This window comes from Leuciscus leuciscus (assembly GCF_965113295.1).
Source record: "Leuciscus leuciscus genome assembly, chromosome: 18".
Taxonomy (NCBI): Eukaryota; Metazoa; Chordata; class Actinopteri; order Cypriniformes; family Leuciscidae; genus Leuciscus; species Leuciscus leuciscus.
This window is the reverse complement of record NC_138742.1, coordinates 21,515,995-21,534,262: the sequence shown is the minus strand read 5'-3', so window position 1 is coordinate 21,534,262 and position 18,268 is coordinate 21,515,995. Positions and strand designations below refer to the sequence as shown.

Sequence of the window (18,268 nt, the reverse complement as noted above, 5' to 3'; positions counted from 1 at the left end):
TCGTAAGAACTCTAGCGGCGGCATTTTGGACTAACTGTAGCTTGTTTATTGAGGATGCAGGACTACCAGCTAATAAAGCATTACAGTAATCCAGTCTCGAGGTCATGAATGCATGAACTAACTTTTCTGCATCAGAAACTGATAGCATATTACGTAGCTTAGCAATGTTTCTAAGGTGGAAAAAGGCTGTTTTTGTAACATGAAATATGATTTTCAAAAGACAGGTTGCAATCGAGTATAACACCCAGGTCTTTTACTGTAGAGGATAAAGTAACAGGACATCCTATGATGTTAAAGTTGTATTGTGCGAGGTTTTGTGGGCGGTTTTTTGAACCGATAAGTATTACCTCTGTCTTGTCTGGATTTAATAAAAGAAAATTACGCGTCATCCAATCTTTTATATCTTTAACACACTCTGTCAATTTGGAAAATGTAGCGTTTTCATCCGGCCGTGATGAAATATATATTTGAGTGTCATCAGCATAACAATGGAAACTAATTCCATGTTTCCTTATAATATTTCCAAGTGGCATCATATATATTGAAAATAACAGAGGGCCTAATACAGATCCCTGCGGCACTCCATAGTTTACTGGAGTTATGATCGATTTTTCTCTATTTAAATAGACAAAATGGTAGCGGTCAGATAGGTATGATTTGAACCAGCTTAGTGCTTGTCCTTGAACACCAGTATAATTTTGTAGTCGATCTAAGAGTAATGTATGATCTATAGTATCGAACGCAGCACTAAGATCAAGTAAAACTAGTATTGAGATACAGCCTTGGTCAGAAGCTAAAAGTAAATCATTTGTGATTTTAACGAGCGCAGTTTCAGTGCTATGATGCGGTCTGAATCCAGACTGAAACTTTTCATAGATATCATTTTGTTGCAAGAAAGAGCCCAGTTGAGCGGACACCACTTTTTCTAATATTTTAGACATAAATGGAAGATTTGAAATGGGTCTATAATTTGCTAGATTATTATGATCTAATTGTGGTTTCTTAATGAGAGGTTTTATAACTGCCAGTTTAAATGTTCTTGGAACATGACCTAAAGATAAAGACGAGTTAATAATATTGAGGAGAGGCTCTTCCACTACAGGTAACACTTCTTTCAGTAGTTTAGTTGGTATAGGATCTAATAAACATGTTGTTGTTTTAGATGTAGTGATAAGTTTATTTAACTCTTTTTGTTCTATAGTTGTAAAGCACAATTGTTCTTGCGGGGTGATAATTGAAGCTGAATTATAAGGCGCGATTGAAGATTGAATGTTTATAATTGTGGTTCTGATGCTTTCTATTTTCTCAGTGAAGAAGTTCATGAAATCATTACTACTGAACTGTAACGGGATATTTTGTTCGGGTGACGTCTGTTTATTTGTTAGTCTAGCCACGGTGTTAAATAAAAACCTTGGATTGTTTTGGTTGTTTTCTATTAGTTTGCGGAGGTGCTCAGCCCTGGCCGCTTTTAGGGCCTTTTTATAACGTGACATACTGTCTTTCCACGCAATTCTAAAGACCTCTAAATTAGTTTGTTTCCATTTACGCTCTAAAATACGGGTTTCTCTCTTTAAAACATGCGTAGTATTGTTATACCATGGTGCTTTATTTTTCTCTCTGACCTTTTTTAATTTAATAGGTGCAACCACATCCAATGTTCTAGAGAGAATGGTGCTCATAGTGCTAGTTAGTTCTTCTAGTTCATCTGTTTGTTTGGGTTCAGGCAGCAGCTGAGACAGATTAGATAAGCAATTTGAGAAATTATCTATGGTGGATGGGAGGATTGTTCTGCCTGGTTGATAACGCGACGCCGCATGACATATTACAGCAGTACGTAATATGCAAGTTACCATGTAGTGATCAGTGACTTCATCACTTTGTGGAATGATATCTATATCGGTTGGATCGGTTCCATGTGATATAATTAAATCGAGTGTATGATTAAGACGATGTGTTGGTCCGGTGACGTTTTGCTTGACCCCAAATTAATTTAATAAATCTGTAAACGCAGCTCCTAACGCATCATTTGGATTATCTACGTGTATGTTAAAATCTCCAACAATTAATGCTTTATCAACATTGACTAATAGGTCTGAGAGAAAATCTGCAAACTCTTTTAGGAAATCAGCGTAAGGCCCTGGCGGTCTATATAGAGTAGCCAAGGCTAGAGATAATAGGGATGTTTTTCTAACATCTAAGAGCGTAACATTTAGTACAAGTACTTCAAATGAAATAAACTTATAACCCGTTTTCTGAGTAACATTTAGAATATCTCTATAAATGGTTGCAACACCTCCGCCACGACCAATCAGACGGGGCTCATGCTTATAACAGTATCCAGGAGGAGTAGACTCATTAATACCGAAATAATCATTTGGTTTAAGCCAGGTTTCAGTAAGGCAAAGTACATCGAAGCTATTATCTGTGACTATTTCATTTACAATAACTGCCTTAGGTGTGAGTGATCTAATGTTTAAGACCTAGCTTTAGAAATAGTTTTTGTTTACTAATAGCAACATTTTCTGTTTAAATAACTATGGAATTAATTTTGTTCCAATAATAATGAACGTAGCTTTTCAAGAAACTAATTAAAATATAAATTGAAACTGAATAAAATATCTTTGAAACCGAAAAAGAATAAATCGCAGGCAAATTTTTTGACTTCATTTTTAATACACTGCATGTTTTGCTAACTATTTCTCATATTTCGTTCGCTGATCTGAACTTACAAATGCGCTTCCAGAGATTTCATTTACGCTTCTGAAGTTTTCGTTTACGCTCCCAGAGTTTTCGTTTGCTGTTCTGACACAATTCTCTCGTGGGGGCGGGGCTAGTAGCAGTGTGTTCTTATTGGCTACTGAGGTTTTTATTGACAGCTTCTTCACCTGGAAGTGAAGACGTCAGTGGTGTGTTTATGTGTGGATGTGAGTGTCTGTAAGCGCAGCTTTCTATTTCATTTTAATGATATTAAGTTAGGTTTGTTTTTTAATATTATCTGTATTTACCTGCTGCTACTACTTTGTCGACAGAAGCTTTTAGGAGCACAAGAGATCTATTCAGTCTATTCAGGTGTAATATTACATTAAAGTACTGTATATAATACTTAAAATATTGTATAGTGTCCAATGTTTTCGGAGAATATTTGTTTATTCCTGATGATTCTTTTGCATGTTAGGCTCTGATTAGGTTGAGCTGTTACAATTTAAAGAGAATACTAGCAAACGTGTGTGATTCTGTATATTCAGCCGTCAAGAAAGTTTCACTTCAGGTAATGTTAATCAAGGTTGGCAACCATGGCCATCACACTACTCATTGTTAGCATGATATACATTTACACCATCAAAATTAATTATCACTTAAATAAGAGGAATTTAAACAATATGAAAATTACAATCGTGGCCTGCTGTCAGATGATACAAACCTCAGAGGGCATTTCATTACATATGTCACACAAAGAATGTTCTTGTTGCCATTTTTTTTAACTGATAATTGTATTTAGTTATTTCATTTAATTAAAACTACCTTCTAAGATTTAAAATTGTAAATATATTTTAACAATCATCAACCATTTCAATTGTGACTTATACAACCAGTTAAATTAATGTAATTAAAGAATGTAAATTTAATTGAATTCATATTTTCATTGTCACTAAAGCATATACACAAGTATCGAAGTGAAGGTCTTGGATGCAATTATGTTGTGACAGGAAAGACCAGAATTCACAAAACATTAACTGCATAATATAGGCCTACATGTACAGTATTCTCATATACATTACTATACAAAATGAAAAATTACAAATACAGAATACATTTTAAAAATTCATATACATTTTAAATGTTGCAATGATTCTTTGAGCAGTTCCTGTTGCAGTTCAAGTAGCAAAGCAGTGACTGGATACAAGCAGTACAAGGATAGTCCACCCAAAAAAATTTGAATTCTCTCATTATTTACTCCTTCATGCCATCCCAGATGTATATGACTTTCTTCTTCACATAAACATAGACAAAGATTTTTAAGGAAATAATCCATCTCTGTGAGTCCATAATACAAGTGGATTGTAACCCATGTACGCAAGACAGTTGGTCGGAAGTGATTTTTAATAGTTAAAACAGTTTACATTATTAGTATTTCAGAAGGCATTGATTCATTCGCTGAGGTCGCATGGATTACCGTCACGCTCACTGTGTGTGGTTTTTAAAGCGTCTTTAGGACTCACCGAGATGGATTACTTTCCTTATAATCTTAATTCGTGTTTATCTGTAGAAAGAAAGTAAAATGCATCTGGGACAGCATGAGGGTGAGTAAAATAAGTGAGAATTGTATTTTTGGGTGAACTATGCCCTTAACATTCATATGCTGTTGGTATGCTAATCCAAGATCAGCATAGACTAATAAGAATAAAGTGCAAGGTGTCTGAAGATCAAGATCCCAGTCATTCAAAGGTGATGTGTCTGAACAAAGTAAGATTATTGTCTGATAGGGACATCTCTGGGACTATCACTCCATCCTCTGTGTCAGCATCAGAATTATGTTTATGGAAAAGTTGCTCCACTCCTGGAAAATGAGAGAGGAAATGAATTATAATCTAACAATACAAACTAATTTGAACCCCCACATACAGTAACAAGTTGCAGATTTACAATATTTTTTCCAAACAAATTATATAAATGTTTTAAGGGATTTCACAGTACTAGCTTAAATATTTACCTCGGGAGTCATGAAGCATTTATCATATGTAATACTGTTGTGTAACCAGTAGATGGCTGTATACCCCTATAAACATATATCCATGGCTGTGTATTCCCCAGTTGCTGGATGTTTTCAGTCATAATTACTTGCATGTATTAAGGTTTTAATTTGGACATATATTTATTATTAAAGACTATTAAAGATTAAACATTTTTCTCAGAAATGTTCATTTGAAGTGCAATTTGTGGCATTATTATTAGTCAAATATGGACACAGAAAAAGCATTTACTCATACTAGCTACATATAATAGCTTTATCTATCAGTCATCTTTATCACACAAAAGTAATCAGAATAAATAATTTCAAAATAATTAAATAATTTTCAAGATACTTCAAAATAATTGAGTGTTTATTATTATGAACAGAGACGTGTTCTGTGGTCAAGTCGTTTCTCTCCTCTTTCAAAAACTCTGCATCGCAAATTAATCAGCAATTGAGAAATTCAGGTTTAAATAGCTTTATTGGCATGGTAAAAAAAAGGCTTTACATTGCCAAAGTTGAATCAGGCAGTGATTGACAGCGCTCTGGTCCAATGGCATCATTGACTGATACAGTACTTTTTGTACTGTAGGCTACAGTACATATACTGTACAGTACTCTAGCACAATGATGTTTGGGGTGGCTGGGGGGAAATATGATATAATCGAAGACTGTAACCGAATGTAGATAAACAAGTCATGTAATGATTGGGCTAAGTTAAATCAAGACAACACAGCTGTATAATGTTATGGGCTCTCACCTGAAAAAAGCCAGTACTGTATTATAAATAGTATTAGTAGGCTATAGTATTGATTAAAAATAAATAAATCTGACTTACCACGAGTAGGCTATCCAGTAACCTTATAGCGACGATGGCTAATGATAATGATATCATTCGTCTGTACTATTCCTTCTATAAGAAATCATCTCAACAATATAGTGTAGCAGCAAAAAAATACAGATATAAACTTAATATCATTAAAATGAAATAGAAAGCTGCGCTTACAGACGCTCACATCCACACATAAACACAGCACTGACGTCTTCACTTCCAGGTGAAGAAGCTGTCAATCAAAAACTCAGTAGCCAATAAGAGCACACTGCTACTAGCCCCGCCCCCACGAGAGAAATGTGTCAGAACCATAGACTGTAAAAAATATGGACAAAGCGTCTGTGACGTCACCCATAGACTTCTGAAGAACGGTTTTGAGGCCACATACAAATGTTCAGAAAGGATAACTTACAGGTATGATGTGTTGTGTCAGATCATGGCCGAGACGTCAAATTTCAGGAATTCCACTCGGCGCAGCCTATGCTCGTTGTCAGCTGTCAATCAAGCTGTGAATCGCGCCCTTATTTGTCATACATTTTATATCTAAATACGATCTAAACTAACGAGTTAGAAAAAAATTCACCCCCCTCACAGTTGTCAGGCACTCGGAACCTATCGAAAAATACAATAAAAGTCCATGGGACCAACCTGTAAAAACATGAATTTATGCTGTGAAAACGGACATTTTAACATGGGGGTGTATGGACATTTGCTCCCTTTTGGGACCTGCCCCTAGCGGATTTTCGATGTATTGCAGTTTTTCGCACTTCCGGGTAGGCTTCATTTTTCAGATTAGAATGTTGCCGCTTGGTCAGAACAGCAAACGAAAACTCTGGGAGCGTAAACGAAAACTTCAGAAGCGTAAATGAAATCTCTGGAAGCGCATTTGTAAGTTCAGATCAGCGAACGAAATATGAGAAATAGTTAGCAAAACATGCAGTGTATTAAAAACGAAGTCCAAAAATTTGCCTGCGATTTATTATTTTTCAGTTTCAAAGATATTTTATTCAGTTTCAATTTATATTTTCATTAGTTTCTTGAAAAGTTACGTTCATTATTATTGGATCAAAATTAATTCCATAAATAACAATTAGATTTTTCCTAGATCCTGCAGTAGATTTATTATTTGATCTCACTAAACGAGGAATAGACACGGTTTCTATGCAATGTTCTACACTAGTATTTATATCAGTTAACTTGGTGCAGCAGAGACTATGATTTGGACTTTTGGTTACTAGTCAAAGGGTATTTAACATTTTGGAGATGTTATCTGACAGAAGATCCGCTCCGAATCTGCTTGGGTATAAGTTAATGATATTTTAGTTAATGATTTGTAAGTGTATCATTGTGTCATGACTTAACTTGAGGAGGCACATCATAATTAATTCATTATTAACTAACCATACACTAACATCAACTAATGGCTTGTTAATGTATCATTATGTCATGACTTTGAGGGGGCACATCATTTCTAACTCATGATTAACTAACCATACACTAACAAAAAGTAATGGCTTGTTAATGCATGACTGTGTCATGACTTTACTTGAGGGGACACATCATAATTAATTCACTACTTATCATAAATTTACAATCAAATACACATGTACTAGTATTCAGCCCAGTTAAGTGATGTTGCGTGGCTTTTCAAAAAGTCAGAGAATGGAGGTACAGTATCATCATGATCCCAGCAAACGTTCCCCTGACCTTAGTTCATGTTTCCGGTTTGGTTATTTTTTTGGGAACTGATTCCTCAGGAACTGTTGTAAGTCCCAGTTTAGTTTGATGGGAAAGAGAATATCACAAAATAGATTAGGATCTTTTTAGATAAATTATTAGTGTATGTAGTATTTTCTATGTTTGATAAGGAGGATCAATGAAATTAATGACAAACTAATCCTGTGCCTTTCAGTAATGTTTATGATGAAGCTGCCGATGTCAATAGTTTAAATTATGACTAATAAATTGTTTAAATGTGTTTCAAAGTCAAAATATTTAATATTTATTCTTACAGAGCCTGATTTATTTAGTTTACCCCTAAACGTTAATTAATACATTAACTATCAAACATGTTATAACATTAACTATCAAACATGTCTTTTGAACTTAATGGGCCCTATTTTAACGATCTGAAACGCAAGTGTCAAGCGCAAAGCGCAAGTATTTTTGTGGGCGGGTCTCGACGCCTTTGCTATTTTCCCAGCGGGATAAATGACTCTTGCGCCAGGCGCAAATCTAAAATGGGTTGGTCTGAAGTAGCTTCATTCTTCGTAGGTGTGGTTTGGGCGTAACGTGAAATAAACCAATCAGAGCGTCATATCACATTCCCTTTAAGAGCAGAGGCGCTTTTTCCATAGCGGGGATTTGCCAGGCGCGCGCCAGGAGCGGTTCACAGCCAAGGAGAGCAACGCTCTCGTCACGGCCGTAAAAGAGAGAAGTTACATTGAAACCCACCCAAATTAACTTCGGTTAAACAGGCGTATGATAATTTGGGTAAATGTGTAAGCTAGATGTATGCTTTTATAATAAATTGTCTATCTATCTATCGATCTATCGATCTATCTATCTATCTATCTATCTATCTATCTATCTATCTATCTAATTATCTATCTATCTATCTATCTATCTATCTATCGTAATAATGTATGATTTGCAAAAATGAAAACTGCTGCTTCTGTGTAGATGAGAGAATCAAAGTGTATGCGCGTTGGTCACACGCTACATTGATTATGGCCAAGCATGCGCCCTTAAAATAGCATTTGAATAACATGCGCAACGCGCCACTGACTTTAAACTATTTTTTCCTGGTTAGTGGCGCAATTGTTTTCTAAACCTGCAAAATAGCATGAAGGAACGTTTGCGCCGGAACACGCCTCCTCTTTGCGCTGAACCGCCCCCGGGAGCGCAAGTGTATTTCCTAACTTACCGACGTGCTTCTGTGGAGGGAAAAGCGCGCTTTGCGCGGGTGCAAAATAGGAATGATACATGCGTCGGTGTTCAAAGTCACTTGCGCTGGGTGCAAGATAGGGCCCCATATGTTTAAGGCTGCTGTTATTCATGCATGAATCATTATGACTCCTGTCATAGTTAAGGATCACTCTTCATTGGTTCATGATTAGTTCATATCTTCACTAATCATGAGTTCATGTTGAAGTAACTATTAATTCAGGTTTAAGTACATGATTATTCATGCCCTGTTATTGTATAGTGTTACCTGGAACTCTTACTGGTTTCTAGCTGGTTATTAGCTGGTCTTACCATCAGGTGGTGAAGCTTATTATTATTATTATTATTATTATTATTATTTACTTGTTTACTGATTTTGTGACATGGTTGTCAACAAGCTAATGATCAACATCTTAAGTTTTGTTGTTGTTGTTATTGTTGTTGTTGTTGTTGTTGTTGTTGTTGCTGTAGCTAGGCCCTATTTTAGGTAACTGGAGAGACTATGTGAATGTGTGTTAAGATGAATATAACATATTATTTGAATATGTATATGTATTATTTAAATATAACACTTATTTAGTAATTATCAAAAGATAGGAGCATGCAAATAATGGTGTGCTTGCATAATAATAATTATAATAATAAATAATAATGCACTTTAAAAGTGACTGGCACTATGTGACTGGCAATTGTAAGTATGGTTTAATATGAATTAAGACACATCCATTCAGATCTTAAAGCTAGAAAATGTAGATATTATATCTAGAAATAAATGCTGGGATATTATGCAGAAAACGTAAATGCACGCTGCCCTCTTCTGTCTGTTGCGTGCAGTTACCGATATAAATGTCTACACACACGCATATATATATATATATATATATATATATATATATATAAGCTGTCACACATTTATTTATTCATTTACTTATTTATTCATTTATTGTGAAACCAAGTTACCACAATTTTATTATTTATGGCTACCATGGCATGTAGCTGATGTTCTGTTCGTAATTTAAATAATATAGGCCTAGCTTCTTCAAAAGGTATATAGGTTGTTTCAATGTGTGAGCGACTAACTCGGATTGTGACATGTTGTGACTCTTGCTCAGTGTTGTGGTGGCATTCTAAGAACGCGCACAAACCCAGTATTAGTTACTTTTCAAGACCGCCAGGTGGCGTAACCCACGCGTGACAGGAGAGAGAGAGAGAGAGAGAGAGAGAGAGAGAGAGAGAGAGAGAGAGAGAGAGAGAGAGAGAGAGAGAGTATATTCAGGAACATTCGGAGGTAGAAAAATACATTAGATTATGCGTTATTTAAAACGTTGGGCCGTTAAAGAGTCCAGGAACACTAACAATATTTGACATCTGCATCAGGCTAAATGAAAGACAATTGATTTATTCCATTTTATTTAGACCTAGTATTTAAAAAGCCATAATAGTATGCTTTACTGTATCGATCTACATGACCAACATGTCTTCATGACCAACATCTCTTCATATACACAAACAAAAATATTTCACATTTATATTCATTCATTAAAAGAAAGGATAATGCACGTTTAAACATCGGTCTCAAAAGTGCTATTAAGACACTATGATGCTGGACCGGAAGTAATGACGTTTCATGTGACAAAAGCAGGTCTATACAAATATATACACACGAATTCATGCCCTGCTGTTTGAGAAACACATGATGTCATCCTTGATATCACTTTTTTTATTCCTATAGGTCAAGTTTTCATGGCACTGTTGTTAGAAATTATTTGAGCACATTTCAAAATAGTTCATCACAGAGAGAGCACAAGAGGGAGACAAACTCTCACTTTAGAATTTAGTGTCAGGAAAATACTTCCTTTAATTATTGGGGAGCCACACAGGGACAGGAGAATCTGAAGTAGTGGACACAGCGATTTACTGTATTTTAATCAGTGTTTATTTTGTTATTAATCAGTGTGAATTTGAATCTAATTGGGCAGAAACTACAATACTGAATTGGAACGACAATGATTTCAAAAATAAAATGCCTATAAGGGCTGAACACAGCCAGTATTCAGTTTTGATCATAGCCTAACTGTATTTTAATAAGGGGCTGGTAATTGGCCACAAGCTACAGAATCATTCAAATATAAAATATTAGACATTTGTTTAACATATTTCAAAATATATTTTATATTTTATTTAGATATATTCCAATTGCTAAAACCCGCATCCTGATTGCTACCTTAATTCAAATCCAAGAATCGAACTGGAATTCAGTTCCGAATGGTGCACACCCCCGTTATTCGTCTCTTCAATGTGTGTTAAATTCGGGTTGGTCTACATTCTAACATCTTCTTGAATGCTTTTCTGAAGCTGTCGTCCAGGAAGGCGTAGAGGAACGGGTTCAGACAGGAGTTGGCGTAGCTCAGGCTGGTAATGAAGTACGAGATGCCGATGAGAAGCGGTGTGGTCCGAAGGTCTGTGGTCAGCGCTACGATGGTGCTGAGGTGAAAGGGCGTCCAGCAGAACAGGCACACGGCCAGTACAATAAACACCATGATAGTCACCTTCTTCTTGGCTTTGTCCAGCGCTTTGGCGTTGGTGTTCAGACGCATGTTTCTTAGTTTGTACAGCATCATGGTGTAAAGAATGCAAATTGTAGACACCGGAATGGCAAAGCCCAGTATGAGTGTATAAATCCGGCTCGCTTTGAACCATAAACTTTCAGGACTTGGGAAACTCAGCACGCAGCTTTTCCTGTCGAAGTCGTCGGGACTGATGTAGACTCCTGCGAAAACGGTGAAGGGGATGACGATGAGGATCACCAGTATCCACACGCACAGACTCACTATCTTGGCTGCCCGGTATGTGCGGTACGGCATGCGCTTGGAGCGCACGGTCGAGAGCACCACCAGGTACCGGTCCACACTCATAACAGTCAGAAAGTAGATGCTGGAGAATATGTTATAGTGATCGATGCTTAAAATAATTTTACAAAGCACTTCGCCGAACGGCCAGTAGTGTAACAGATGCTCCGCTATATTGATGGGGAGCACTAAAGTGAAGAGGTCGTCGGCGATCGCCAAGTTCAGAATGAACATATTGGTCACCGTCTTCATTTTGGGTGCTTTGAGGATAACATAAATGACCGCCGTGTTGCCCGTCAGACCTACGGCACATATCACGGAGTAAATGACCGGGAGAACCACGTACAGATCTGCGTAAAAGAAGTAGTCAGCCGGCGGCGTGCAGTTCAGATCGCTCCGGTTGTGAGAGTTGTGATAGTACATGTCCATGCTGTAGTTGCATGTCGGGTTTGGGATGAAGGGGCTCGTGATGTTCTCCATACTGTAACAGCTGAGCCTCCGGGGATAAGTGCTTTACTTTATAAAGCTGCGCTCTCGCTTTCGCAGATCTCTCCACGAGTCTAAGGTGGTCGATGTCTTTCATCTGTCTCTTTGCGCGTCACGAGATCTGAGAGCTTTACAATACATTGGCATCCTGCAGAAAACAGACTGTACAAACAAATGTACGCTGATAAACTTATAACATATGCGCGAATTAGGCTATACAACTTACAATGTAATAATTTAATTTAAAACAAAACATGCAGAACAAAATGTAGCATATTCATATACGAATTGCAAATGTTACTTTTAAAAGAAAAGAAGCAACAGCTAACAGTGAAAAGGTGCGAGGTCTTACCGTGTTTGATATTCTTTCTCCGTGCGCGCGCTGTCCCCTCTCTGCGCCAGGCAGCGTAGCTCGCGCTTTCCCCAACAAGTAGGAAAGAAGTGCGACTGGTGACGTCACATTCTACCTCGCGCTCTCCGCAGATCTTTGAAAGAGTCACGCATTCTTTTTGATTGTTTGTGTGGGTAGTTGTCCTTTGGTAAATTACATAAAAAAAAAAAAAAAAAAAAAAAAAAACATGTCCCTAATTTTCTAATGTTGTTATAATTATTAGCTATATATGCATGCAACTATTGAGATATAATTAAAAGAGAATCTGCACGGATATTAACATTAAAATTGAAAGGCAAAAAGCTGTTTAAAATTGTGGGGGGAAAAGCAGTTACAGCATTTTAAATATATAATGCACGTATATAATTGTGAACCTAAAATTATGCAAAGTTCACGTACATGTTAGTCAAGTAAGGTTTTTATATATATATATATATATATATATATATATATATATATATATATATATATACGTATATATATATGTATATATATATGTATATATGTATATATATGTTTTTATATATATAAAAAAAATTATATATATATATATATATATATATATTTTTTTTTTTTTTTTTTTTTTTTTTTTATAGCAAGCCAGGCTAGAGGATGTGGTGTCCAGCGATTGGCTGACTGTTCAATTAAATCACAACCAGTTACCATAATGGTGAATGATTGGCTTATTGTGCAGCATCATATCCAGTGATTGGCTCAATATGCCCTGATCCAGTCATCATAAGTGTGAGTGGTTGGCATGTTGCATAAGATATGATGGATGATTCACAGTCTGGAAGCTTTGACTGGCGACCTAGGAGTGACAGAGAAATACTTTTAAAACATTATGAAATAAATGATGCATTTCCATCTTAAAATGGAGTTACTTTATAGAGGTATTCACCAGTGCACATCCCACACATTTTAATTTAGAAGAACTTAGTAAATTAAAGTGTTAGCTTTAGTTAATGCAATAGTTGACATTTACAGTGTGAGATGAAAATGTATTAAGATGTGGAAATTAACATAACATCTACCCCTGTAGATCAATAAATGTGGTTAATTATGGCTTATCGTGAATTAACAATGAAGAATAGTCTAAACATCAGCCTACAATAATAAAGGGTGTATGTTGTGTTTGTTAGTTCATGATTATAATGCATTCATTTAAGTAAATTGAACCTTATTGTAAAGTGTTAGCATTTAAATTGACCTTGTGCAAAACCTTGTGTAACTTGAAAAATTAGTAACTTTAGCAGGCATGAGGCTTTTTGGAGAAACCCATGAACACTTTTTTGTCAAAAACAGTGATTTTGAAAATAGATTATGAAGTATATTTCACTATAGCTGTGATTTAAATTAGTCTGCTTTTGAATGATTGATAATATTATTGTGGAGTGGATAAGTTTCAGTGAGTTCCTGCATGTGTAATAGTAAGAAAACAGCAAAAGGTCTTTTGAAGAAGGTGAATTCTGACCCTCAGTATTGACACTGTTGCATATTCCTTTCTTCACAGTGCCAATACAGGTTGCTACTCTTGAAGAGGTTATGACTAACTAATAATGGTATTACAGACTACAGTGACTAAATATAAAGCCTTTTCTCTCTTTTCTCATTTTCAGCTTCTATCATTTGAGGCTTTATTTTTTTTCAAATGATTGCGTTTGAATGAGTCCGTTCATGCAGGTGTTTGGCTGCTCTATTGTTGGATGAATAGGATAAGGTTCTGCTATAGTCATTACATGATAAGGCAGGATTAATTGTGACCATGAGCTGAAGTCAGCTGAGGACAAGGGTATTAATTGCACAGAAGCTTATTGTTAATGTGAGCGGTGAATGTGAATTTAAGGCTAAGCATTATCTGATGTTGATTGGTAACGTTAATTAGTGAGGTGAAATAGCAGATACCCTGCTGTCATTTTAATTTCATCCTTTTTTAATTATAACCCTTGTGTTCCTCGTCATCACTACATTATTAAAGGAAAAGACCTCTTTGGCTTTCTGCGCCAGCACTCCTGATCTGTGTCTCCCGATGAAGAGCTTTATAAGCTGCATGGAGTAATGATAGTTTAGAGGGGACTTGTGTGACTGATTGGCTCGCTTTAGAACAATCAAAGGAAATTGACTTATGTTATTCCCAAGTGTCAAAGAGCTAATTACGTGTGCATGCTGAGAGGAAAGATCCCAGGTCTGACAGCGCTTTAAAGGGATAGTTCACCCAAATTAGAAAATTCTGTCATAATTTACTCACCCTCAAGTTGTTCCAAACCTGTATACATTTATTTGTTCTTGAACACAAAGGAAGATATTTTGAAGAATGTGGGAAACTGGACAGTTCTGAGCCACCATTGACTTTCATAGTATATGTTTTTCCTATGGAAGTCAACAGTGGCCCAATGCAGCCTGGTTACAAACTTTCTTCAAAATATATTCCTATTCGTTGAGCAGAACAAATAAATGTATGAGTATTTTCTCCTAAAATCTGCTGTGAACCAAAAACCAAAAGAAATCGCTAGTGTTTCTGATGTCATAAACTAGGCCTACCTTGTAACCGATCACGACAACGTGTGATCGTCAACGAGTGGATCTCTGAGCTGGTGTGAGTGAGTGGAAGCGGGGCTAATTTGCATATTCACAGAACAGCATACTAAATGAGTTACATTCAAGATATTTTAAGGCAAGAATAAAAACATTTTCAAGGATAAAAACTTTTAAATATGTAATTTTGGTGATCAAAGATGAGTTTTAAGCGATCAAATTATTGACCACAGGGGGGACTTTAAGGTTAGACTCACATTTGGCAAAATGTACCATGGCTATCAAAGTTTTCACCAAATAACCAAAAAGAGAGAAATATTATGAACGCTTTATGAAAGGGGATTGTGGAGGCAAACAAAATTTTCAGATAGTTTGAAATGGGAGGATGGGAGGAAGATAAAATGGCATGAGTTTGAGTTCTAGAAATAGTTACATCTATGTGTCTCCACTTCATTTGAACTGTCAAATCAAATGTTCTGATTCTCAGTGTGGAGTTTGTTCCATTATTTATGTGTAAGGATGAAGAGCTTTTTGGATGGAGAAATTTGTGAGATGCTGATGTGTAGGAGTTGGGAGCAAGGTGACGGTTTGATGATAGTTTCAAGGGAGCAGGGAGCTGAGCAGCATTTGGCGGCTACTAACAGCCATGAGAAGACTCATAGCATGCACAAATTGTCATACCTTAAATATATGATGATTGGACACAGTGATACAATGGAATCATTGATAATTATGAGAATTTGTCCATGCGATGAGTCTGCTCATGGCTGTGAGTAGCCACCAAAGGCTGCCTTGCTGGTAAAATGTATACTTGTAGTCTTATGCTAAATTGTATGTAAAAAGTGAGAAGAGATAGCAAAAAGATTTAATGTGCCAAAAGAAATGTAACGTGCAACTTGTGGCTGTTTTGAATACATCTTGATTTGCAATATGAATTTAAATAATCTACTCTACCGAAATCAAATGTTTATAGTTGGTACGATTTTTTGGTAACACTTTATTTCGATGATCCACTTTAGACATTCTATTTACCTTGCAACTACACCTTACATTTTTGCAGTCAGCTTGGATATATAAGTAAATTACATTAAACTGACTTTAAAATGAGCTGAATCTGGTATAACTTGAAGTTGAAAATTGTGTAACATATGTTGTCAAAACTTATTGATCATATATTGTTTTACAGTGTACATGCCAACTATCAGTCATTATTAGAGTATTAGTAGACTGTCTGCTTAATATCTGCTTACACTTTATTGTGATGCTCCCCAACAGACATTCTACTGACTATAAGTAACTTTGCAAATACATCAACTTGTTCTACTAATCTGAACCCAACACCTAACCCTAACCTAATAGCCTACTACAGTATACTAATACTCTTATGAGAGTTAGTTGAAATGTATAGTTGCATAGTGTAACCGAGAAGAAGTCTCATACTCACCAAAGCTACAGTGATTTGTACGTTTTTTTTTTCTTTTCTTTTTTTGCATCCATGCTTAAGAAAATAATTAATTTCTTTGTTTTCTTTGGTTAAAAGCTTTCAAGCATATAATCATGCTAACACACAGTCTATTTGCATAACAATCAAAGCGCTAAATTATTTACATGTTCTGGGTGTATTCATGTGATAAAAAACTGTGATTGCATGTGATTACACCTTTTGTTTGAGAGCATTTATCTGCTTTTTTTCTTCATGTTTCATTTTTATATATTTTTTTCTTTTTCTTTTTCTCTCTGATATTTGAACACACAATATGTGCCTTGAGACAAGGCTAGAAATTCAGTGGGAAGTCTATTTTACTCTTCCCTAAGCATTCGCTCTGAATTTATTCAGCGAATAATTGCAAAGGGAATATTGGCTTGTTTACTTGTTAGTAATTGGATAATTATGTCATGGTGGGCTGTTATCCAAAGAGCTTTTAAAAATTCAAATCCTTTCATATGTGAACCACTGCTGTGCTGTCACTGCATGTACAGTCTTATTAAACCTATTATAAAAAAAGAAAAAAAAAGACTCAGAGTGACCAAAATTCGGGTTAGAACCAAACTGAACAGAGAAAAGTGGTTTTATTTTAAGCATGAGTTGTGTGACAGCAGTAAGTGCAACAGAACACACCCTTAAATGTTTTCTTTTGCAATCCAAATCCTTTTTGTCTCATATACCAGAATTACAGTTCTACCAAAAATACTCGGGAGGATTCTCGTATGAATGAATTTTATTTTGTAAAATGATTTTACAGACAAAATGAATAAATGAACCCTCAACAAGCTCTGTCTCAAAGTTCTTTGGCGTGGGCCCCGTCCTTCGTCCAGGTCTTGAAGGTAACTGGTAGATCCTGCTTGATGATAGAGGCAGGGGCGGAGCCTACCCCCGGACGAGTGGACAGAAGCCATCCTGGTGGTGGTGGGGAGGATGGAGGGGAACTTCGCTACGACACCTACAGGCAGCAAAATAGGAGGATAAGATTGGTCTTTTATATTTGATGTCAAGCTGCGCAAGATTATAAATTAACAACGTGGAGTCTTTCAGGTAGAACTTACGCTTACGCTTTCATTAACATGTTGAAGGTGGAAAAAAATCATACATAAATAGCATTGAGAAAATTATAGGGCATTAACTGTAAGGGCAATAATTAATCATGGACCACTGATTTTTGTTGTCTAAACCTGAAAAAAAAAAAAAAAAAAATATATATATATATATATCCCTCTGATGGTCTTCCTTTAGCAGTCACAGTGCTGGGGGCCTTCCCGGTCATAAATGACCGGACACCTAAAAATGAAACTTCCTCCATCCCAGTAAAAACCAATGCAATTTATTTTTGTTCTATAATATTTATTCTTTTTAATTTAGAATTTTGAGACAATTTGATTGAACTTATTAATATTTATGCAATATTTATAGTCCATTTTTTGCCATTGGAAATAATTTTTTTTTTTTTTTTTTTTGTATAAAAAAAAAAAAAAAATTCTATGCAGTATTTTCGGGTAAAATAGAGACTAGGCTTTCAGAAAAAAAATTCAATAAAATAAAATTAATCAATTTATTAAACATAAAATTAAATAAAACATGTTATTGCATGGGTTTACCACTAGATGCCTGTATAGCTCTAAATGGAGATGTTTGTGAATTCTAGTTGTTTTTGGACCAAATTACTTACTTTTAAGATGTGGATTGAATGTATTTTTTTAGAAATTCTCAAATAATACTTTTTGCCAAGGTTTATAACATTTTATTAATTATTATTTTAATAATTTTAATAATTATTATATTATATTATATATTATATATATATTATATAAAATAATTATTTTTCACTCTTGATGTTTTAGAGCTTCACCCCTTCATAGCTGAGCACTTTTTTTCTGCATCGTGGCTGATTTGTAGAGAATTTTTGTGTTTTTGTCAATTTCCCATTCATTTCCTATGGGGGTCATTTTTGACCGAAGACCAAAATCGTGACTAATTTTTTTACGACCACTTAGCATGCTCG

General features: G+C 35.6%; 1 protein-coding gene and 1 long non-coding RNA gene across 2 annotated transcripts in view; both read right to left on the bottom strand.

Annotated features, from left to right (window-relative positions):
- LOC309480123 overlaps positions 1 to 18,268 on the bottom strand; it is a 390,541-nt gene that overhangs the window by 223,952 nt on the left and 148,321 nt on the right. The gene's annotated exons all lie outside the window — the stretch shown is intronic.
- On the bottom strand, positions 9,923 to 12,243 carry npbwr2b (neuropeptides B/W receptor 2b). The gene is made up of 2 exons (XM_082144421.1): positions 12,198 to 12,243; positions 9,923 to 12,007 (listed from the first exon to the last, which is right to left on the bottom strand). Exon 2 carries the CDS (start codon positions 11,837 to 11,839, stop codon positions 10,814 to 10,816), a length of 1,026 nt encoding a protein of 341 aa, XP_082000547.1. The 5' UTR covers positions 11,840 to 12,007; positions 12,198 to 12,243; the 3' UTR covers positions 9,923 to 10,813.

Bases quoted from the DNA above. Each gene is read 5' to 3' on its own strand.
- npbwr2b (XM_082144421.1), bottom strand. From the start codon at position 11,839: ATGGAGAACATCACGAGCCCCTTCATCCCAAACCCGACATGCAACTAC.